The 25885-nt window shown below is 35.3% G+C and overlaps 1 protein-coding gene across 1 annotated transcript in view; it reads left to right on the top strand.

Moving 5' to 3' along the window:
• ERBB4 (erb-b2 receptor tyrosine kinase 4) overlaps positions 1-25885 on the top strand; it is an 823165-nt gene that overhangs the window by 643062 nt on the left and 154218 nt on the right. The window contains exon 19 of the mRNA XM_084891653.1: positions 281-379. Within this exon, the coding sequence (XP_084747779.1) occupies positions 281-379 (99 nt within the window). The remainder of the gene's footprint in view (positions 1-280; positions 380-25885) is intronic.

Below are 25885 nucleotides of genomic sequence, written 5' to 3'. Positions count from 1 at the left end.
TTTTTATGCACACAAATGGAAATTTATCCTAATGTAACTACCCTGAAAGCAGAATACATGCACAATTCATCTTCATATAACAAAAGCAGACAAAGTTGAGGAGTAACTTGTAACATATAACAGGTGCTTGATAAATATTTGTTGATCACATGAAAGAATATAGAACTTGCAAATTATGTTCAAGGAATTAATAGGTTGAGTGTTAAATGAAATTTTGTTCCTAGATTGAATATTGTATATGTCTCAATAAAGATTTAATGTGAATTTTTTTCTCTCAAAGGGTATCTGGGTACCTGAAGGAGAAACAGTGAAGATTCCTGTGGCTATTAAGATTCTTAATGAAACAACCGGTCCCAAAGCCAATGTGGAATTCATGGATGTAAGTACAGACATAGTCAATCTCATTTTGGTCTATTCTTAAGATACTGCTTTTAGAATTAAAAAAAAAAAGACTCAAAAATAGTTATAATCTTATTTAAATTAAAGGCTTGAATTGGGGTCACAAACTTTTACTTAAAAGACCACAGAGAATAAATAGGCATTTGTGCAATGGTCTCTCTGCAGCAGCTACTTAACTCTGCCTTTTTAGTAAGTATGCAGCCATAGAGAGAGAAAACACAGAAGTGGATGTGACTGTATCTCAGTAAAACTTGATTTACACAAACAACCTGAAGGACAGACTTGGCCTGCAGGCCAAACCCTGGCCACAAGGCCATGTGTTTAATATGACAAACTACATTTGGGAGTAGTGATGGTGATTTGAAAAATTACTCAGGCTGCTGGATATTATTGTTGTTATTGCCTGTTTAGTTGAAAATATCAATAGAGAGTAATTAATGTAGTAACTTAGTTTGTATGGAATTTAAATTAGGAATCTAGCTAAATCAGGTAATTATCCAATTGAAATTTACTTTTATTCAATTCAAGTTTAGAAGACAATATCTTAAAGGTAAAAACTGTAGCTATAAAATAAGAGCGTTCTGAAGACTAAAAGTACTTTATTAGGTCAACCAGAACTTTAAGATTTCCCCTGGCAAAAATTGTGGATTGAGCTGTTCAGCAAATTTCAGTAGGTTAGGCGAAATGAAGCTATACATGTAGCATGCTGTTATTTCTACCCAGTTTCTGTTATAAACTCTTTTGAAAATTTTATAGGAGCTCAGTTTGTGACCTTAGACATTTTATCTGGGTAGGGTGCTAACCATCTTATGTAGAACTACTTTTAGTTTAAATTATTGTTGGTAGTCATTTGGCTGATAATGAGCTAAGACAAACCTGCTGCTCTGATCAGTTGGTGTTGTGCCTTGTCAATGACTAAATAAGTTCATCACCCTGTTACATCTCTATCAGTGTTATCCATGGAAGGGGAATTCTTGGTGTGCCATGAGGAAGGTTATTTCCAGAGGCCCCTATGGGAGGACAGGGTTTCATAGGAAGCTTGATGATGTCAAATAAAGGGGGTTTCCCTCCAACATCCCGCCTTGCCATTGAAAAAGCTCAGTCTTGTCTTCAGCAGGGCCAGGGTTAAGGCCACTGCCAGAATATCTGTTCCAAATGAAAATGCAGCCCAGTCTAGTCCGCCTCTGGCTATCTTAGCTTGTGCTTCCAGCTGTAATCCAGGCCACATGGCTATAGAGAGAAAACAGAAGAGCACAGAGTGAGTGCGGGTCACAGAGCAAGAGGGCAGGTGAGAGGGAAAAAGGAATAAGAAGATTCTTATCTGAGTATTTTTTCCCTTCCAAGATTTTTCATCTTTGAGGTGGCTCCCACTCTCCTAGCCAATGATCCTTGTTTCCAGGCTAGACTGACAGGCAAGCACCACCCCTTTGTCACTCTGACTTCACTGTGCATGTCCAGTTGTTTGCTCAGATCCCTTCCCCATTTCCTTGGGGAGTGTGAAGCTGTAGCTTCCTTGTGAAGCTGCCCAGGGTGGTCATGCTTGCAATGTCTGGCCTCCCCTCTGCTTTCTTCCTGTTATTAACATCAACGAGCTAATTGTGATAACACCAAGCCTATCTATCAGACTTTGAGTCAGGTAATTGAATAGTGTTTCCTTCTGTAGGTCTCTACAAGTTCTGACACTCTGTGGCTACATGTCCTGGTTCATATATTAAAATGTAAAACTGAAGCCTTTCTCAGTGATATCACTAATCAATTTGATCTTGCTATAAATTTGTGAAGAGAATTTTCAAAGACAGTGGAAATTAGAAAGGAAATGCCCAAGTGTAGAAAGAGTGTAGGTGAATATGTAAAACTGATAGAGAAAAGATCTTGCCCAGCCTTGGCTGCAGAAGAAGCTGAAATTCACAAGAACACTAATGGTCTCTGCAGGAAGCTTGTACAGCCATTTTTGTCATATTTCCATGGAAACAGACTGGCAAAAAGGGGTTAAGAGGCTCCAAAATCATCACCTAAGAAAGACGCTCTAAAACTCTCATCGTGATTTTGAATGATTATTTGAGAGCTCCTAACCCCATTCATTTCTTTTTCCCTGATCTGAGGTCTATTCCCATGGAAACGTTAGTGAGGTGGCAGCTTTGAGTCTTAGGTTTCTGCTGAATTTGAAATGAAGCTGTGATGGAGTGATGGAAGTGAGTGATTTTTCTAGATGGTTGAAGGATAGTAATCTGTTTGTTTTGTTTTTTTTAACTATTTTAAAAGTTAAGGAAAATATTTTGACTGTTCCCATTGTTCCTTGTGGATAAATGTTACAAGATTAACAAATTGATCAATTGCTATTGTGTTCTATTAAATGCTACATTTAAAGCTAGAGAAGGAGAATTTGGTCACAAGGCTGTAACTCAGCTCGCCTGAATATGTCTAATGGATTCATAATGACAGTAATAACATACTGCTAGTGAATGGCCAGTGTATTCTTCATTCCCATAAAGGAAGATCACATGGAGCAACATTTGGAAAATTATTCTAAAGGTCCACCTTATAAGAAGAATGGTTACATCTATTCCTTGTTATTTCAAATAAGACTGTTTCATTGGGGAAATGCTTCGTTTTGTTTTGTCTTTTATTTTATGTGGTGTAGAACACATACCTGAAAGTGAGGCTATTGAGAAGGATTCTTGGAATTGGAGTTCATGATCCATTTATTTATTATATATATATAATAATAATAATTATTATTATTATAATTATTGATTTTTTATAGAGAGAAAGAGAGAGGGATAGAGAGTTAGAAACATTGATGAGAGAGAAACATTGATCAGCTGCCTCTTGCACACCCCCTACTGGGGATGTGCCCGCAACCAAGGTACATTCTCTTGACTGGAATCGAACCCGGGACTCTTCAATCTACAGGCCGAAGCTCTATCCACTGAGCCAAACTGCTTTCAGCGATGACCCATTTAAATCAAGCAGGTTCTTGAGTTTTCCTAAGTTTCCACCATTATTGTGTATTTTCCCTGATAAATTCACTATCACTTGACATAATTATATTTGCCTAGGAAGGGCATATGTTTTTAATTATTTTAAATTAATTTGTTTTCGTGAATATTAATATTTGGATAAAAGAAGTTCTATAATTATCCTAAATTTTAGTGCCTTATCAATAATAGTTCAATTTAGCTGAGTCTCCTTGGCTTCAGTTTCACCATCAAATCACCTACAGAGTTCACAGTCAGGTGATGCAAGATAATGCATTTCAAATCACCCAGCCTTATTGTGTAAATGGTGATTTTTTATTAAAAGAAGAATTATGACTTTCCCTTACCCTATACAATAGGGCATTCTGTTTATATTATGCTACTGTCATGTTGCTATTTTTTGGAAGAAATTTTCATGTGAATTTTGTTTATAAGTTTCTCTTTTATATATCGATATAGTCTTTATAGCACTCAGTGTCTTTACAGGAATTGTTTTAACACTAATTTATGTCATATGAGTGGGTTGAACAAATATAATTTGTTGCCAGAACTTGTATATTCTCTCAGATTATAACAGACCTATCACAAAATGATTTGAAAAGATATTTTGTCCTACAACCCTATTTCTACATTAAATGCATATAGCTTCATGCATTTAACACTAATCCTTAGCTATATCACATGTCATAGTAATAGTGGATTCTAAAAAATTCATATAATTTAATCCAATCATATTTTTACACCTGCTCAATTTTGCTCATTTACATACATGAATATAATCCATCAATTTTAGAGGTATAAAGAAATGCACAATTCTTTTTTTTTAAGGCCCATTACTTAGATGTCACAGGATTCTATACTGTTTCTATAATCATGAAAGTTAGTTAAATCCTTTATTCCTTTTTAAAAAAAAAAAAAGGTAAAGTAGTTAAAAGTTTTAGATAGTTAACTTTACTTATAAAAAATAATATCTTCAGAAGAGAATCTATAAACTCCATTAGAGAAAGAATTTAAAGTCAAAGCTCTACTAAAATGAGAAGAAAAAGTTCCTAGTGACTAAAGTAAATTCGTTTTCTTATAATGTATATCATTGTCCTCTCTACCCAACCTGTTGATGTGTAGAACTTGGCTGGAAATGACATCACAGCTGAAATCACTATTTCAAACACCCTTCTCTGGCCACATTGTCCAGCTCCTCTGTTTATTAGGAGCTGAGCAATTTGGTCGGTTTTACCTATTTATATACATTTTCCCTAGATCATCTCACAAGATTATCAAATTCCACTTCTAGTGTATTTTATAAAACTGACTTCATCTCTGTCCTTGATATGGCCATGTTGATATCTCAGGGGCACCTCAAATATAACATGTTCAGAATGTACCTCTTCATCTTCTCTTCTAAATCTCTTCCGCATTCAGTTTTACCTATTTATATAATTTGTATGTCCATCCACATTGTTTGTCTCTTTTAGAAATTTAGGAATTATTCTTGAATGTGACGACCTCTCAAACTTTCAATATCCACTTTCAATTCAAAAGCAAAAACTTTGATTCTGTGCCAAACACACCTTTGGAGAGCAGCTTCTTTTTATATTCCACTGGCACCACCTTAGTCAAAGCCACAGTGTCTTCTGTTTGAATTATGAGAATAGCTTCCAGTTGTCAATACTAAGCATGAATAAAACCTATCAGTGTCTTTATGAAGTAAAATAAAATACTAGGTCTTTGGCTCCTAAAGCTCCTACTTACTTTCCCAGCCTTCTTTCTCTTCACTGACTTTCTTACCACTCCTCTTCCAAGCCAACCAAACCAACCAATGATTTTGTCTGGAGTGTCCTTCCTCCAATGCCACAAAAAGAACTCTTAGTTATCCTTATTTTCTCAGCCTAACTGCACTTCTTCAAAGATCTCTTTGTTGACCCTTTTAATATAAATTGTATCCTACTAACAGTGCTCAGAAATTGTCCTTAGGGCATCTATCATGATAGGTTATGATATGTTTATGCATTCTAGTTTTTATCGTAGAGTCCCACTCTCCACCACTAGATTACAGGATCCCTGATAACAGGGATTGTCTCTTAACTTCACCACTGCAGCCATGATGTATACATATTCACTGCACTGTGGTGTAGGGATAAATGGCAAACATACTCTCCACCATACTTTAATGTGCTTTTGCAAATATAATTTCACCACTGGGTAATCATCTATTACAATTAGCAAATGGTTGGTATTGCTAAAAATGAGAACACAAAAGTGACTACTTCACAAGAGTGTCTCAGACTTTTTCTTATAATAGTTTTCTCAAAATGATCAACTGTGTTTCACATTTAAACCTCATACCAATGCTATGTTAGTTAATAGGTTTGTATCTACAATTTGCAAAACATAGTCTATCCAGAACTAAACAAATTGAGATTTCGGTTGCATCAAAATATTTGCAAATAGAAACTGTGAGCATTGCCTCCATGCCATCATCGTCCTTAAGTTATAGTACAAGGATGTTCTGACATGGACATGGACAGAGATCCATCTAAGATTGCTGGAGATCTTCATGTTTAGTTTAAGCCCATATTTTTCTCATTCCAAAGCCAGTAAGGGAAGACAGAACCTGGATTTCCACAGAAATCTCTCCAGCTCCAAAGTCCATTGGTTCCTGATACATTACTCTGTCTTCTCTAAAAATCACAGTATCTGATTAGAGACAGTTGTCACAAGGATAAAACAAGTAGCAATTCCTTTATACCTCTGAGTATTTTTTCTGAGTATTTTTCTTCTAAGTTTCTGAGGTGACCTGTCACATTCATTGAATTCAAGGTCGCCTCCAGAGGGATTCTTGATCTTTAAAGTCCTGTCAATGACCTCATCATTTTCTTCTTATTTATTATTGCTTCATTTGACATTTTATGTCACTCACTCCTGCCCTCAGATTAAGAAATCAAACTGACTATGTCTAACTCCCTTCCAGACAACATTCCAGAAAATCCTTTGATTTATACAAACAAAAAGAATTCTAATGCATTGTATTGTCTAAACATGTTAAGCTCATAATTACCAGTTTGCATAACGGGATTACCATATCCATACTTCTTTTAGCCTGTTAAGACAATACGTTGTAATATGCATGCTATACAAACAGCTCAATTGTTGGTTTGTTTGTTTTTCCACAAAAATATTGAGACAGTCTTTGGAATGGTTCTAACCGCTGCTGGAGCTCCTAAGAAGCCCTGTTTTCGTTGCTCAGAGCTTAAACTTTACCCATAGCTCCACACGATGTGATTAGACATAAGAATGAGCACCTCTGAGGTAGTCAATTTGTGGGACCAGTTTGCCACAGAAAATAGGCAATCAGCAAGGGCTCTTTATCTCAAAACTAAAAAGCTTGGGGTTTTCTGCAGTGATGCTTGATACTGCAGTTTTTATCTAGGGTTTTGATCTACTTACAAATTTAATCTAACCTCTAAATGCTCCATTATCTCTTAGAAAATAATTAGGAGCTGTAAGCAGAAGTCTGCATACAGGGGTTTCCTTGGGAGTTCCTAAGCTCATTGAAGCCAGGGGGTGGATGGCTGCTGATCAGTGATATTGGACCAGCGGCTAATAATAGCAGGAAATGCTGCTTAGCTAGGTGAGAAAGTTAACTTGGGGAAAATGAAAATGAAACATTTGGGATTTGGGGTCAGAAATAAATTTCCCTTTTTCATTTGTTTCCTGGTAAGAAAATAGCCAAGGGAGCCAGCCAGTTATTATTATTATATTTTGACAATTTATAATTAAGATCCAAGGCCCACTTGATGTCAGTCAGAGTCACTGTAATTTCCTTGTTTCTCCACAATGAAATTTTAGTGAATCAGGATTTTTATGTTTTGTATAATGCCTATAAACAATACACCTATTAATTAAAAATTAATTAAAAATTGTCAGCTCTAGCAAGCATGTGGCAAGTGAACCACAGGAAACGTGAGCTTTTGGAGAGGGTTCCAAGCACAATAGCTTTGGCTATAAAGCCAGAGTGTCTTTTTTTTTTTCTTCTTTTTTCTTTAAAGCGATGAGTTAAGTTCCCTTAAAATTAAAAATAAATTAATTTCAAGATCTGGAACACTAATTTACTTAAGGAAAGTGTTACTATACTCTCATTAAAGGAGACAAATATCTTTTACAGAGATATTTTAAAATACAAATTGTCTGGTTTTTCACCTCATGTTGATTTTGAAAGAGTGACTTTCATCCTACATTACTCCCTTTCCTCTAATATTTTATAAATATATTATATAAGTGCTAAAGAACAACACTTAAAACCTGTGTGTTGTTTTGGCATCTCCAACAAAGGTCATCAGTGTCTTTGCTTAATAGCTACTTCACACATTGTAGCTTGCACTATTTCCATATCCTGAATAGTAAGTGTTCAGTAGATATTTATTTTTAGTTTGGAAGAATGGGTAAGATATATTTACTTTATTTATTTTTCATTAGATTTTTATGGAGAGCTTATTCTGTGCAAAGACCCATGCTATCTATGTACTCTGAAGATTGTAAAGATGGAGTATGCATAGGCTTAACTTTAATGAAATTTGTCTAGTATCAAATTAAATTGATAACAAAAGAGAATATTTCATTAGGTTGGTACAGAGAAAGTAAGATCGGAGATTAGTAGAAGAGAATAGTATCATTAATGTTGGCTTTGGAAATCTTTTAAACTCATCAGCAGTGCAGGAATGTCAACAATTTTTGGCCTTCCAATTTATTTGGATGCATTTATCTAAAATGCATGCATTTGTGAAATAAATAGAAACTGGTTTTAGTTTATTGTTTATCCTGATTTTACTTTTGCCATATCTATATATATATATGTGTGTGTGTGTGTGTGTGTGTGTGTGTGTGTGTGTGTGTATGTGTGTGTATACATACACTGTATGTATTTTCTAACCATCTTATGTATGTGTGGTTTTCATTGGTTTATTTTTTGAAAACCACTTTAAGTAAGGAGAGGATAAATGAATATGCAAATATTTTCATGCAACTCATTTAACACTAATATACTCATATGATATTAAAGTTTAATATAGTTCTAAGATATAGGTGCTGATTTCTTAATTTAAATGCTGAAACTTATTGTTTCTAACATGTTTATTTTAAAATTTTAATGCATATTCTATTTTATTTAAAAGCAAAAATTAGTTGGTTTCCATTTAAATGTAATTATTACTTATTAAAATTTATTAAAAATAGCTAGCCAGAAATGCTAACCCAAAGGAGTGACATGTTATTGGATTATAGGTATAAACATATTTTGAAAAGGTAAAGAACAATTTTTATACACTGTAAACACAAAATTCCCAAATACTGTTTATGACAGTATTTGTTGTTTATCTTTAATTTTTGAGAACTCTGAATAATATCAACTGGTTCATTAGTATAAATCAACTTTTCTGCTTGGAAATCTAATTGTCATTGAAAGTAGTTGCCTAGCTCTAGCCAGTTTAGCTTTGTGAATAAAGTGTCAACCTACAGACTAAGGGTCCTGAGTGTGATTCCAGTTAAGGGCATGTACCTTGGTTGCTGGTTTCCCAGTCTGGGTAGGGGTGCTCGCAGCAGGCAATCAACAGATGTGTATCTCTCATATCCCTGCTTCTCTCTGTCTCTCTCCCTTCCTTTTACTCTCTAAAGATCAATGGGAAAATATCCTTGGGTGAGGATTAACAAAACAAAACAAACAAAACAAAACAAACAAACAAACAAAAAAAACAAAAAAAAAAAGGAGAAAGAAAGGATCTGCCTATAGAAAAAAATAGTGCCATTTCATAAGACTTTTGTTTTCCCTCAACTGGGTTATATTGTCTTATAATATCTACATATCTCTTTAGTAATCTTTTTTAATGTACAAATGTAGATGCCAAAATCTGTACTTCTATACTTCATATACATTTGTAGCTGTTAGATAAACAACATTCCTATTTACAATGGAGATTAAGATATTTAAAAATAGTTTGTATATAATTATGCTAGCAAAGTCTTCTAACTGAAAATAAATTAAAGCCCTTTCCTATAAGGCATCAAGTCTCTCCACTGCTCCTGAAGTAATCAGAACTGTTGTCAAATTAATGCCATATCTAGTATTCAGAGGAACCTACCAGCTGCGTCAAAAGTTATCCAGTGTAAACTTATCGGTGACTTTATTAAAACTTTATTTTAATATTTAAATGAGAATGTTATAAATACTAAGTAGGAGAACTCTTATGTAGAGGTTATCTAATTTAGACTCTTGGTGTTTAGACGATCTTTGTCTAAATTCTAGTTCTACTTCCTATAAGGTAGAAGCTTAATAGGCAACTCAGACAATCTCTTTTATTTTGCAGAGCAAACTAATGAAAGATGATCAAGTGTTGTTGAATACGTTAAAATTATTTTGCCATCTATAAAGTATGACATAAATATGAAACAGTGTTTTTCTTTATGCAAAAGTAGCATCCATTCATTTCCAATCTTTTGAGTGGCTTTCCCTTCAGATGGCACACTTTAGAACTGAGAATAAGCTGGGAATGACTACATCAATTCCAATGACGCTTAGCTCTCTTAAAAGGAAATCAATTCTAGGTCATGTTCTAGGTTGACTTCAGGAAGTTAGAAATACAGCAGGGCATATGTTGTGGTGAGAAGGGCAGTGGCTGAGAATGCTTATATTTCCCTGATGTGGTCCAGCAGATATTGCTGTTAATTCTGAAAGGGACTATTGTGCCCTGATTTCGTGATCCCCAAGGACCACCAGGGAGCCGAGTCCCATGCAATAGCAGAAAGCCTGTTCCATGCTGGCATGGGCTCTGTCCCACTCACACCAACAGTGGCGTGGCAGAAGAGCATGAGCTTCAACAGATCAAGGGGTTTTATAGGGGTGGTGATGTCACTGCTTTGGCTGACCCTGTTGGTTGGGTGAGGGCTAGGGTCCAGTTACCAGGAGTTCTTCCCTGTCCTCTCAGAACCCCATCTCCAGATATTTTTTCCAAAGTCCTTTTTCCCTAGGCAGAACAATATGCCATTTCCTACTCTGAATGAAGATGATGTAAGTTTATAATCTTTATCTCATCACAAGGCCCATGCCCTTGCCCATTTGAATCAATAAATTATTTTCTCCCTCTTACATGTAGGCACTGACTACTTTGAACTTCTTAAAACAATATCAAAAAAGAGCCAAAAAGAAACAATTCTGTTAATTGTGATCATGTGTGTTGACCAGGTTTTCTCCCATTTAAAATGGTAATAAAGCACCAAAGACGAGCCTGCTTTAAAGTATACGTTAGCACAGAGACCTGAATTATTAATGCCAACTTTTCACAATAAGGAAATGAACTCCTATGCTTAAGAACTTCCTATTACTTAAGAATTTTCTCTGCGTGTCTCCTCTTCCCATTAGCAATTCAAATTGATGCAGTGATGTTTCAATTTCTAAAGGGTAATATAGATGCCAGGTTGTTATCGTGTGGATAGTAAATGAAGGTTTGAAGGAATCTCTGTTAATAATACAAGATATCATTTTCAACGCCTTAAATGAAATGTATTCCAAACAGGCCACTGTTAGTTCAAGGTTAACAGTCCAGCCAATCAAGACTTGCTGAAAGACAGTTTTGATATGCAAGTCAACCACACAGTCTGCTTAAGAATACATGCTTGCCAGCAAAGCCATTGCTGAAGCATGATCCCGTATTATCTCACTGTCCTTTTGTTGAGGAGATAGCACACTACAAGGTCTCTTTGTGCTGTGAGTTTGATAAGGCTGAATGCGAACACTGGCTTCCACCTCAACACCTTGACTTACAAATCAGCATCAGAGCATAAAATATTCAGGGACAAGGGGCCTTGGAGGATTACAAAGTGATATTTATCATTGGGATTTCTCATTCTCAAAAGAGCTTAAATTTGGGAACATGTCAGTGTTTGATAAGGAATAGCGGCTTACTTCCAAGGTGAAATAATTGTAAGAATAAAATTAGTCTCCCCATTTAAAAAGTCAGGAAACAAAAGAATAGGCAGAAGCTCAAATAAGATTCAGAAAAAGACCATGACCCTCATGAGCATATATGTTGACTCTTCCAATCATGTTTCTTCCTCTCAGGGTGTTGATTACTATACAACACTTTTCCAGAGAAGAATAATATATTTCCATTTTATCCCTGATGACTGGCATTTTCAATTTGCCGTTGGAACATCTTTTGACCTGTGTGTTGGACTATGAGACGCAGTCTGTAGTTTGTCACGGAGAAAACATAAACTGTTATAAACTAACTAATGGATAGTCTGAGAGAGTGGAAAGAATTTCTCTATAAATGTGGGGCTTTATGATCAGAAAAGTAAATTAAATACACCCACTTGAACAATATTAGTGATCTGGTGGAACACAGAAATACTGCTGTGGCTCAGGAATGATCTGAATGTTGAAAATGAAAGGCTTCGAGATAATTCTCATCTCAGAGAGATGGCCACAGATAATTCTCTAATCTCAGCTCCTAGGAAGCCTGTGTAAAGTGCCCCACTAGCTCTGAGAGTAGAGAGGAGGATACCATATGTACCCTCTAATTTCCTCCACCTAATAACCTAGGAAAAATATTCTCATCAGCCTCTTTTGGGAGCATGATTATCCCTAGAGCCAATGAGAGGGGGATTTAAGTGGCTAATATATGAACTTAGACTGCTCAAGAAACTATTCTAAGTCATTGGTGTTTCAACAATGACAGCATATTAGGAAAATTGCCAGGGCCTTTGTGTAGCTAACTTGTTTAATCTCACAACAATCTGGAAAATACATGTCTACGATGAAGAAACTGAAATTCTGAGAGGGGTGGATAATTGGCCCACATATTCACTAGTAAGTGAGGAAACTATTCAAATTCATGACTTGGATCAAAAAATATCTCCTTAAGCCAGGTTATCATGTCACGCTGTTGAATACCTTTTGTGAGAAATAATAAATTTGGACCTTATAATATATTATACATATTACCATAAAATATTTGGATAGTGGGAATATACTTCAGCCTTGGAGAATATGGGGAAATCTAAAAAATAAATAGTAGTACCACCAACTGGTAGAAAAGAATGTCCAAATTCTCTTTTTACTAGTTCATGATGTATTTTTCTATTTATATAAGTGCGAACTTTCCCTGGACTAGGAGATTCTTTTTTAAATAAATGAAAAAAAATAGGTAAAATAAACATAGAGGTTAGACAAGGGAAATAAGTTCGACATTTAAGTGGTAAAAATATTTCAGGCTAAGATGGAGAATAGATTTCCCAGATGTTTGCCCCAGACTTTACTTCTGAAATTTAGATCTGAACATGTAACTGCTTACTCGTTAGAACAACACGGATGATTCATTGGCCCTCATTTCAACGTGCCCCAAACTGACCTATTCTTCACTCCTAGACTTGGCTTTTCTCATTCCTGTGCTCCCGCCCTAGTGATTGATGGGTCACACCATCTACCATGAGCCAAGTACCTCCAGATTTCTTGTATTTCTCCTTCCAACACCAAATTGTAAAGAAACTTCCGGTGTGAACTCTCCCTGATCTTCATGTTTCTAGGCTTAATCTTTTCTAGTCCAAGCTTTGCAAGCCTTCCATTAAGGTCTTTGAAGCAAAACGCCCATGATTTTACTGCAGAGTATTTGATTAGAATTTTTCTATGAGGGAGCTTAGAAACATTAATCCTAGTGTCAGAGACAGGGGTGGGGACAAGAGGGCGGTTGGAAGTGATGGCAGGAGAGAAACATTGAAAGATGCATGACCCAGAACTCTCTAGACTTTCTGGGCAGTTGGTATTCATAAAGTAAAGGCTCACAGAGAGTATACCAGCCGCTCTATTGCCTTATACCTGCAAATGGGAGAAGCTGCCGAGAGCCAGCAGAACGCCTGGCTAATGTCTCCTCCGACTCCCCCCAGGCCTCCAGCACCGCTATTTTAGTTGAATTATCCTTCCCCATGTTTTCACAACATTCTGATTATGATCTAATATTAATGAAATACGAGATCTTCTCATCAAACAATACCACTATAAGAACACATACATTTTCTATTATTTGGATAAATTCCATTTCATCCTAAAAAGTTGGACTCTGAATTGTAAAACCCATTGATGAAGTTCATTTAGCAACTGATCATGTTAACTGATAGTTTTACTATGACTCAAAAGTTCAAAATTTAAAAAATTGAAATGATGATTTGCAAAATTATGACTGTTTCGATGCTTTAATTCTTAATTAAGTGCAGCTCTAATGAAAATGAATATGTAAAAGATACATTTAAGTAGTGAATTTAGTCTAAAATGTTGTATAATACAGTCAATTTGCCTTGAAAATGAGAATTAAATGAGAATCTAACCATACTCTATAATTATTTTACTTTGAAATCATTTTGCTATATTACAAAAATTATTTAACCCTTAAAATTTACTTGATACAGGAATGGGTAGCTGAGTTGCAATGAAGGAAAACATTACTCATCAACTAGTTGTATGTATGGGGATTGAAAAGGAAAATGAACATATTCCATACAAATAAATCATTTATTTTTCTATATTCTGACTATGAATGAATAAGTATTCAAAATGCATTCTCTAGTTACTGCATGTATAGGAAAAAGGGCCTGAAAGAGGTATAGCTCAGAGACAGACACACAAATATCAGGAAAACAAGAATGCAAAACTAGAAGTAGGGAACGTTATACACAGGTAGGCAAGAGACTCCAGTGGCTCCAGGGGCTAGAACAGAGAAAAGAAGATGGAAATTGATTAGGAGTTTCTACGTATTACATATTGGTACTATTTGTAACTTTGAGACAAGTCAGAGTTAATATAAATATTTCTTATTTTCAGATCCAAGCCACCAGCATCAATTATCAGAAAATATTTATCTTTCTTTTAGTTTATTTTTATTGATTTCAGAGAGGAAAGGAGAGGGAGAGAGAGAGAGAGAAATATCAATTATGAGAGAGAATCATTGATCAGCTGCCTCTGGCCCACCCCACACTGGGGATAGAGCCTACAACCCTGGGCATGTGCCCTGACCAGGAATCAAACCCTGACCTCCTGGTTCATAGGTCAATGCTCAATCACTGAGCCATGCTAGCTGGACCAGAATATATTTATCTTATTTTGAAACCCCTGTTCCGTTGACTTGTCTAGTCCTATTTCATAAAATGAAATAAAGCACCATTTGTTTTACTTTTCTCTTTATTGAGACATTTGAAACAGTAAGCATATTGTCTTTGCTCTCATTACTATGAAAGCATCAAAACAATTTTCCCTTCTCTGATAAAATTTGTAATTGATGTATTAATATCTCTTTCTTTCCCAAGTGGTATCATTTAATACTGAATTAAATATGTAGTTTAATTTTAGGGAAGTTGAATCTGTACAATATTAAAATTTTTATTTCAGGTATATTTTATAGTTTTCTTAAATGACGATTGTATTTTTCGTATTGAGATTATTTTTAGGTATTATGTAATTTTAGGTCTCCTTATAATAGTAATTTTTCTCATTTATATGTTTAATTAGATATTGTTGACACAAAAGAACATTTCTGATTTTGAATATTTATAGTATATCTAAGTCTGGAGCCTTTAGATAAATGTTAAACAATAGTAGTGTATTCCTACTATTGCAAATCCTCCTAATAACTATGTTTTTATCTTGTTTCTATGTCCCCTATAGTTTTATCATTTTCCTTATTCTTAATGTTTTAGATTTGTATTTTCTATTCCTTATTAGGGCTTCCAACTTAGTATTGTGTTATCTTAACTATAGTTTAAGTTTTTGTTTTTGTTTTTTCCATCTTCACTTAACACTTTAAAAATTAATTTTCCATTTCTACAAATTTAGTGACTTTTTTCTCTCTAATATGCCTTTGTTTGTTTCTCTACTTATTTTAGACTTACAGGCTTTCCAGTAATCTTATATTTTACAATTTACCGTGGTTTTACTGGATAATGTTTAGCAGTCAGCAAGCTTCTCAGTGCAGATTCTCCAAGTCTTTTCTAGGCATGCCATTGCCTACATTTGGGCAGAGGGTTTGTTTGTTTGTTTGTTTGTTTGTTTGTTTGTTTTAACCTTATTTAATGAAAAGTTCCACCAGAAAATATATTATGCTTTTTAAATGCCTACTTTATTTGAATTATTCTTATTCTCAGACAAATTTATGGTAAACTAGATTTCCTCAGGCTATAACCTAAACTACTTTCTAGGTACATACAAAGAAAAGGAAATCCTTCTTTAAAAAAAAACACAAACAAACAGTAAGAGAAACTGCAGATTGATTGGCAATAAATTATTTTTAAACTGGATAAATTTAAGCAGATAGAAGACTGCCACATTTGTTATAATACCTATTGTATTTCCGTATTGTATTTCCGTCTTAGATTATATTGTTTTTTGCTTCCATTCCCTTCATGAAGCTTGTAATTATGCAAGAGTGAAACCCCTTCTTTAAGTAATTTACTCATGAAAAAGTAACAAAGCCCTTTCAGGGGTCCTCAAACTTTTTAAAGTGGGGGCCAGATCATGGTCCCTCAGAGAGCTGGAGGGCCGGACTATATGAACTACTAATTCCTACTGTAACACCTCGGCTGCGCTCACTGCCCAAAAAACCTGGCGGGCCGGATCAGACTCCTCTGCGGGCTGCATGTGGCCCACGGGCCGTAGTTTGAAGACCCCTTACATTATCATTATTTTTATTTTTACATGGTTTTAGCTATTTCTATAAATACAATAGATTTCTTATGTAAGGTTTCATGTCTATTTTGGTCAAGATTTTAGTTCCTGGCATAACGGAGGAGACTGCAATAAAGATAAATAAACAAAATTTCTTAGCTGCATTGGTAGACATGCTATAGAGGATATGCTAGTAGCTATTTCTAAAATGTCTGCAAACTTTTGCTAAAACTATTGTTTAGTTCACTTTTAAATGCTTTGTTTCAAGACATAAAATACAATAATACAAGTATTTATTTATTACAGGTAATCACTATATCCTAATATTTTAAAATGTGTACATTGTTTAATATGGTTTATTTTGAATTTGTTTTAGAAAATATAACTCTTAAAATTTGAAAACATAATTTACCCAGGGAAGATAATTCATTGTACTCAACTTCCAAAATCATGGAACCATAAATAGTTTATAAATAGTTCCTAAAGAATATTTCAATTAATGTTTATTTTTTTATGTTTTTAGCCCTAGTTTTTACTCACCAATGCTTATTTAAAAAAAGATCAAAATCCATTTTTCTCAACTCTTCCACCACCCACTAGTATTATTTGAAAATATTTGTAACATCATAATCACTATATAACAATTTTAAATCACTGTTGAGACTAAAAACATGAAAATTATAACATGAAACTATTAATATCAAGTGATATGCAATTTATTCTTGTTTTTAGAATATGGCTAGATATATATTAAATATAAGTAAATATTTATGTTTATTGATCAAATTAATCCCATTGTTTGTGTTTTTCTCTAAAAAGTACACTGTTCCATTAGAAACTCTTAGTTCCAAAACATAATATATATATATAGGTATTTATTTTCAAAGCTATCTAATATTATGTTACAACTACTAAATGAAATATTCAGCACATTTTCAAAAGAAACAGCATTAGAGGTGCAAAAATGCCTTAATGTTAAAGAGCACCATAACTCTACTGATAACTCAAATATTCTCAAGTTCATTGCTTTTTTAATCACACTTAACATTTAATTGCATAGTTTTCACTTAAAAATCACTAAAATTGGCTTAGAAGAGCCTTCAAATAGTTGCTTTCTCTATACTATGATTTTAAAAATCGAAATAAATTTTAGGTTATGATGTTCCAGTACATGTTTTAACACATCCGTGAATATTAACTTATATAAATTACAATTAAAATGCCTGTAAAGTGAAGAATTTATTTCTTATGAGTGGATTTTGCATACCATTAGATGATTTGATGAATAATTACTCTGAATATATGAATTCTTTTACTTTTAATCTAAGTAAATTATGTGTTATCATAAATAATACTTTTCTGGTTCCTTTGATGAAACAAAATGAAGCAAAATATCTTGAAAGTTGAAGTGCCACAGAAACATTTCCTAAAAGTCTGAAATTTTCATAATCATAAATACTAACTTAACAATTTTTATTTTTAAGTCTCAAAATGATCTTATACTAATATTTAGGTGTCTGGAACCATTCCATCTCAGTTCAGTTTGTTTTAATTTTATTTAATTTTTTTACTTTATTTCTATTGTTTATATCATTATAGATGTCCCCATCCAACCCCTCTTTACCCACCGCTCTTTCCCCACCCTCACACCGCCTTCCCTTTGGACATCACCACACTGTGTGGTCATGGTCATCATCAGAACCTTAACATTCTATGATATTTACACAGGGGATTCAGAAATTCTGGAAGGCATAATACTGTAAAATATGCACAGTAAAAAAAAAAAAAAAAAAAAAAAAGATGAATGGGAGAGCTTCAGAGTTTGGTTTATCCTCACGTGTAGGGATAGAACAATAACAGCAACAATGCAATGAATAGAGACCACAGACCAAAGTCGCTGTATTGCCCTTGGAAGAGCTGTGTTTGAATATATGTATGAAGAACAAAGACATCATTAGGTATTACAGGGGCTTGAATACTATAACTTCTTTGGCCCTTTTTAGAATTGTTTAGTAGAATGCTCAAGGAGTAATGTTTATGCCCGTATTAAGCAGAGAATATGTGTGAACAAGGCAATGGGTCTGACTGGCCAGCACATACATGACATTTGATGGAGGGAGTCAATGCACCCATTAGTCTTAAGAAAGTGCAACCATTTCTAAGAATGATGGGAAGAAAGATAATGAGAAGCAAAATTCTACCTTTATCACATGCACATCCTTTCCCTCTGCAGCGAAGAAGGATTCAAAGAGGTCATGTCTGTCCAGAAAGAACAGGAAAACGTTTTATCTTGACTTGTAGTGCCATCACCCACAAGAGAAATTTCTCAAAAGTATCTGTTCTATAGTGAAGGATTTTTAAAAAGAAGTCAACGTAGGTAACCCCAGACATAGCGCAAGGCCCTTTAAAAATGGATCTACCTTTTGCAAGCTAGACATACATTTCAGATTCTTCCGAATACACTCTCTGTGCTGGGATCCCATGACCTCATTCATGGACAGCACCCCCCAAGCAACCTCTTGGCATACAGACCCTTTCCCTGTGATTTACGCAAGGCCAGTGCTGCCAGATTAGGTGAGTTTTTTGGTCAAGAACATTCACGTGATCTCCACTGTGCTTAGAACAAAATTCAAATCTCAGCCTATTACTTATACCCCTCCAAGCACCAGCCTCAGCCTATCTTTTCTTACCATGCTCTGTCGTATAGTGAATGTTGCATAGACGTTAGTTGATCTATTTGTATTCCCCAAGCTTGTGACACTTCCCCAATTTCTTAATCTTAGAAGAAAAGGAAACTAATTATACTGGATAATTGCAATGTACAGTCCCTGTCCTAGGTCCTTCATTTGTACTTTGTGAAATTGTTATTTCACAGGACGGGCGTTATTGATCATCCGCTGTGCACAGGAGCCTGAGGGTTGCACAGTGAGAAGGACTTGCTTCTTATGACATAGCTGTCAAAAGGCAGTGCAGACTCCGAAGAGAGCTGGTGTGAATCAGTGTCCATATCTCTTTCTCCTTGTCACACCACCTGCCCGTGTCAGTTATTCTTTTGTAAAATGTTCTTTCCACATTCTAGTATCTGCACTCAGATTTTTCTGCTCAACAAAGCTTCCATCCCCACCCCAGTATTCAATTATTCTTTTAAAAAATATATTTTATTGATTTTTTTACAGAGAGAAAGAGAGAGGGATAGAGAGAAACATCAATGAGAGAGAATCATTGATCAGCCTCCTCTTGCACACCCCCTACTGGGGATATGCCCACAACCAAGGTACATGCCCTTGACCGAAATCGAACTTGGGACCTTTCAGTCCGCAGGCTGATGCTCTATCCACTGAGCCAAACCGGTTTTGGCTTCAATTATTCTTTTATTCAGTTAGATGGTAATCTCTGTCTTTGTTGAATTATTATAGAAAACTTGCATCATAAATATTTGTCATGACCATTATTAATATTTAGCACCTACTTTTAATATATTTAAAAGACTTCTAGAATATTAGCTATTTAAGAGTAAAATATATATCTTTTAATTTTGGGGCTCTCAGGAAATATATAGAACAATCTTTCAGTCAATATTGAGCTTGAATGAATAATAATAATAAAAATGACTAAGTATTCCTAATGCATACTCCTTAACTCTATACAGTTATTTTTTAAAATATATATATTTCATTGATTTTTTTTACAGAGAGGAAGAGAGAGGGATAGAAAGTTAGAAACATTGATGAGAGAGAAACATTGATCATCTGCCTTCTGCACACCCCCTACTGGGAATGCGCCCGCAACCAAGGTACATGCCCTTGACCGGGATCAAACCTGGGACCTTTCAGTCCGCAGGCTGACGCTCTACCCACTGAGCCAAACCGGTTTCAGCTCTATATAGTTATTAACAAAGTAATATATCACATAAAAACCACTACAGTGCCCTACAGTATGTTTGAGATTGCTGGTGATGAATATAATTATGATGAATAAACCATTCCTAGATTAATTAAATCTAAGATACCATTTCATTTCTAAAATATTAGTTAAGCCCTAGCTGGCTTTCCTCAGTGGATAGAGCATCAACCTGTGGGCCAAATGATCCCAGGTTCAATTTTGGTCAAGGGCACATACCTCCATTATGAGCTCCTCCTGGGCCTGGTCCCTAGTCAGGGCGTGTGCAGGAGGCAACCAATGGATGTGTTCTTTCACGTGATGTTTCTCTCTGTCTTTCCCTCTCTCTTCCACCCTCTCTAAAATCAATGGAAAAATATCCTCAGGTAGGATTTAAAAAATATATAAATAATAAAACTATTAGTTATTTTTAATGACTCATTTCCAATGCCAGATCAGGATCCGATGTCTTCTCACAGAGATTTTTTTTTATGAGATACTCTTTGTTTCAATGTCACTTTCTAACTCCCTCATGGTGTGTGTCTAGCCACAAATCCACACACTTCTTTGACTCATACCTGCCTGAAATAAAGATTTTAGCGGTAGGGGTCTTTGTCATGTCATATCATTTTCATTAAGGGTATATCATAACTTATTTGGCTTGTGTGGGTAATAATCATATTTACTACTCCTATATTAAAAACATAAAAGCATAAATAACATTAATGTAGATTTTCACTAGTTATTGCCTCTAACAGCATGCCTTTGACATCAGGGTAGGTGTAGAATATTAAAATAACATTGGCATGAATATTTAATATAAGAACTTGCATATGAATCATGGTTTCAAATTTAATATATCTGATGGTAATAATTAAATTCATTATAAAAAGTAGAGGAGATAAGAATATAATAAATGATAGGACAAATTATTTCTTTATATGAATTATCCCATGTGAGCTTGCGACGGGTAAGTAATTAATGTCACTCACTATTTAATCTTGAATGAACAATAAAAAAAAAAAAAACCACCATTCAGCCTGCTCCTTTGCCAGCAGTGTATGTGGGATACTTTATTAGATGTTAAGGAAGGATTTCTTTAATTTTATTTAGTTGTTTGTCATTTCATGCCTTTGATCTAATTGTCATTAACTAACAGATTTTTCTTGCCAAATACAAACACAGTAAATTGTCTTCCTTTAAAGAAGATATAGTATCTAGCAAAACAGAATTATTACTTACATAAAATATACAAAACAGCAAATAAGGAAGTTCTAAGTGATTAAATAAGAACTATTATCAAAATTGCTAGATTCTTATCTACTTTAAGTTGAATTGAATTTTTTGAATTATTGATTAAGTACTCCAAGAATCAAGTTCTCCTATGCAAAAATGAGAATAAAGATACAAATTAGACTTAGTCCCCTTCCACAAAGCAATTTAGCAATTTATTATTGGAGGGTTAATTCAACTAGCTGAGGATACATTATGCTCATATTTTGGATAAAATGTGGTTTATATATTTAAAGAAAGGACAGTTAACATTTGTCAGAATGTCACATTTTTCAGATTCCATTAATGTGTTAATTTTATCATGACAATTCCTGTGAAGATACTAGGACAATTAACACATCATCATCTGGGTCTACCTGGTTACCTCCCTGACAGTAACTCCTGAGGAGGCAGCATGGTAGAAAAAGCCAGAGACACAATGAGAACCAGGTTCAAATCCCAGGTTCACAACTTACTAACTTTATGATATTGGTAAATTTCTTATCCTTCTCCAACTTGTCTCCCTATGATATAATTGATAGAATAATATCTGTTAGACAAGACAAGATTGCCTGAAAACTGAGTTTTAGTATGTAAAACAAGTAGTGTTGCGCCAGGCATAAGTCAACAAAAGGTATTCTGATCTAAGAAGTTATTTAATAGGTGATTGTAACGGGACCATAAATATGCTTACTAAGAACTGGTAAACTATATAGATGAACTAAATACAGGAATTACCCAGCAGATTAAATAACCCTTAAAGAAATTGACTTTGATGGAGAGAGAACAAAATGAAAGACAGACATTATTTGGAAGTTAATAGTTATTGCTTCCTCCTTGGGGATGGAATATAGTCCCAGAGGACTTATTCTAGTTGTGGTGTGTTTGAGTCTTTATTCTTTGTGGCATATTGTAGTGTCCTCTGGAAAAAGCTCATGTTGGACCTTGCTGAGTTTGTTCTTCTGTATCAGTCTTGAGACGTTCATAGCAGACACCTCTGTTCCTCTTTCTGGAGCTGCTGTGATTACTCAGTAAGCTATAAACATAGTTACAGTAGTCCTCTAGTTCCCCCTTATCTATGGAAGATACTTTCCAAGGACCCCAGTGGATACCCCAAAACTGCAGATAGTACGGAACCATATGTATACACTAGAGCCCTTTGCAGGAAATGCGTGCAAGGGGCTCGGCCTTCTCTGCCGCGGAGGCTTGCCTCAGCCCTCACAGCCCTGGCTTCCGCTGGAAGAATGTCCGGAAGGTCGTTTGGCTGTCCAGTCTAATCAGCATATTATACTTTCATTATTATAGGTATATGTGTGTACATGTTTCCTATTTTGTTGTATGCATACCTACACTTTATGGCTTCTCTTTGGCTTAGCTGAATTGCCAGCATCGCTACTATTTTATTTTATTTTATTTTATATTTTATTTTTCTAATTTAATTTTATTTTTTAAGCATCGCTTCTCTTACACTTTAGGACCATTATTAAGTAAAATAAGGGTGACTTGAACCCCAGCACTATGATACTCCAAGAGTCAATCTGATAACTGAGATGGCTACTAAGTAATCCACTAACTGATGGTATTTGGGTAGGATAGGAGGGATGACCTGATACTTCATCACACTGCTCAAAATGCCACGCAATTTAAAACTTGTGATTCTTCACTTATGCAATTTTCCATTTAGTATTTTCACACCGTGGTTAGCCATGGGTAACTGAAACTGCAGAAAGCAGAGACACAGCTGAGGGGGAGTACTGTACAAGCATTCGCCAGGACCTCATGGTGTCTACTACCTAATTTAACCCATATTGCTGTGCACCGATTGTTACTTACGTAGCTCTTGATGTTCTCTTGCAACCCCATAGTCTCCTCACTTTCCATGACTTTTATATTGAAGGTGGGAGGAGAGAGCTGCACCTCCCCTTGGGCTGAAATAGAAAAAGAATAGCTTCTAACATGCTGACCAAAAAAAAACCCAAAAAACCTATTTGCTTGTTTTTCTCGGTAAGATTTCCTGCCTCACATCCCAGACATCCCTGCTGGACTATAAAAGGTCAAACTGACCACTTACCCTGCAGTTGCAGCTTTTTTCCTGGACTCTTGGCCATGCCTTCGGTATTCCACAGTCTCATTCCCTTTAGATACAATCAGCTTAACGCAAAGGTAGCAATAAATATCATTTTAAGAGTGTACTAGGTCTGTGATAAGCTCGTTGCCTCTACTATATCATGTAGCTGTTATATATATATATGTTAATATTTTAATGAATTGAATAGTACCTGGGTCATTTCGGTTAGACTCGCATAGTACATCCAAACTAAATAAGGTATAGTAGCAATATTAATTTTTAAAATATGTATAAAATCAGGGCACCGATGTTTAACCTCACCTTTGCCTCCCAGTAAATTGGTTTTTGTTGCCTAAAGCATTGAGTTGAGAAAGATTTTGAGCCCTCATTCAGTCCAGGCAGGAAAGAATACAGTATTGGTATTAGTTTCCTGAGGTTGTTGTAACAAATTAACACAAATTTTGAGACTTAAAACAACAGAAATATATTACATCACATTTCTGGAGGCCAGGTTTCTTAAATCAAGGTGTCAGTATGGCCCCCTGCCTTCCTTCCAGAAGCTCTAAGAGAAAATCTGTTTCTTGGCCCCTCCAGCCTTTGGTGTTCCCTGGCTTGTGGCTGCATCACTCCCACCTCTGCCTCCTCCTTCAGACTGCCTTCTCTGTGTGTCTGTCCTAACCTCCCTCTGCTCCCTGTTACCAGCGTACAGTATGATCTCCTCACCTCAGAATCCTTAACGTAATCATCCCTGTACAGACTCCTTTCCCAAAGAAAGTATCATTCACAGGTTCCTGAGATTAGGATGCAGACATTTGGGGGATTCATTATTGACCTGCCGCAGCGATTGCTTAGCAGTATTCACCATAGATTGGTTGAGAGGGTGTTGGTATATCATGCATGCTATGTTTTGCCATCAGTGACCTAGTGTGTCATTTTACAAATAAGGGTTAGATTAAATGACTTGTCCAAGATTCGTGTATCAGGAAAATCCCTGCAGGAAATCCCTAGTGTACAAAGTTAGAGTAATGGAAGAGAGTTTAGCAAAGGAGGTTTTATAAAGATAGGGGCAGGGTTGAGGAACAGTAACTGGGATTGTTGAAGTAACTCAAGATGCATCACAGACTTACCAGGCCTGACTGGGAGGGGTTTACCCTCACCTGGCAGCAGCTGTGGTCTGCAGGAAAGTAGAGGCTCAGGGGTAAAACCCAACTCACTAGTCTATCTTATCTTCTGCTGTTGCTTTTCATTGGCTGAACCCAGTGAAAGCCAGAGGACAGCCAGCCTCTGATCATGCGTGTGGGTCAGTGTCACTGGGCACATGGCAGAGAAGAGGATGGAGACTGAAGCTAGTAGGACAAAGGCAAATATGCAGGTCAATCCCACAGATCGTTAGAGTCATAGCTGGGAGCACAGTCTAAGCTTCTTCATGACAAAATGTATTGCAATTTTCAACATATCCAGTTTAATACAACGTTTATTGAGCATATGCAATGTTAAGGCTCTCTGTGTAATACTCCAAAAAATTCCAGATACTTCTGTAGGTTATAGCAAAAACAGACTAGAGTTAGTGACAAAATCAGCATTCCTTTATGATACTCATATGAGTATGAACTTAAGTAGAAATCAGAATCAAAATACATAGAAGGATACATGTTTGAGCCACATTGGATTAAGCATTTATTAGGACTTGGCAAAATATTGGATATGGGATGGAATGGAAAACAATAAAAATGAGAGTGCCAAATATGAATCTAAGATTTTAAAACCAAATTAGAAAATGTTTCTGAAACTTACAAAATTAATAGTTAGCAGACAATCTTTTATGGAGGATTTTATTTTGAATCTTAAATTTGAAGGTCAGCAGGTTAGCTATGTCAATATGAGGCATTTGAAATAATGATGAGGTGGGATGGGAAGTAGGGAATGTAATATAGATACGGTTCATTTATTAATAAAATAATATTGTGTTTACTATGAACCATATACTCAACAAGAGTTTAGTCATAGACTAATGATCAACTAATACTACTTCTTTCATAAAAGTCATTAGAGATGGCATACATTTAACAGTCTAATAAGGCTCTAATAGGTGGTACAATATGGAAGTACACATAAATAAAGATCTGTTAGTTCCTGCTCAGAAATGACAGTTGAAATCAAACAAGTGGCCCCCAAAAAATGCTTTGAATAAAGGCACAGCATAATTCTCATATTTGGGATATTTCGGACAGATATTTTGGATATAATGCTAATGGATTTTGTTTTCTGACTTTGTAAATAGGAATGTTACTTACATAGCTTCACATGAAATCAAATTCTGAAAAACTACATTTTTTTCAGTTGATGCCAGGTGTTTGGTAATTATATTTCCTAAAAACCATTGTAAGCATTTCCGCATTTAAGGTATGAGAGGGAAAAGCAGGTGTCAATGATTATAATAAGAATACCCAGTAAGACTGAAAAATTAGGTTCGAATAAAAGAGTAATGTAAGACAGAGAGGGAGTTTCAAAATGAAGGGTGTTCAGTTTATTAAAATAATGCAGAATGTCAAGAAAATGTATGATTGAGAGAATAAATCTGCTGACCAGTGA

This window comes from Pipistrellus hanaki (genome assembly GCF_964339955.1).
Source record: "Pipistrellus hanaki genome assembly, chromosome: 8".
Taxonomy (NCBI): domain Eukaryota; kingdom Metazoa; phylum Chordata; class Mammalia; order Chiroptera; family Vespertilionidae; genus Pipistrellus; species Pipistrellus hanaki.
Note: the sequence above shows the minus strand (reverse complement) of the source record. Positions and strands in the feature narration are given on the sequence as shown.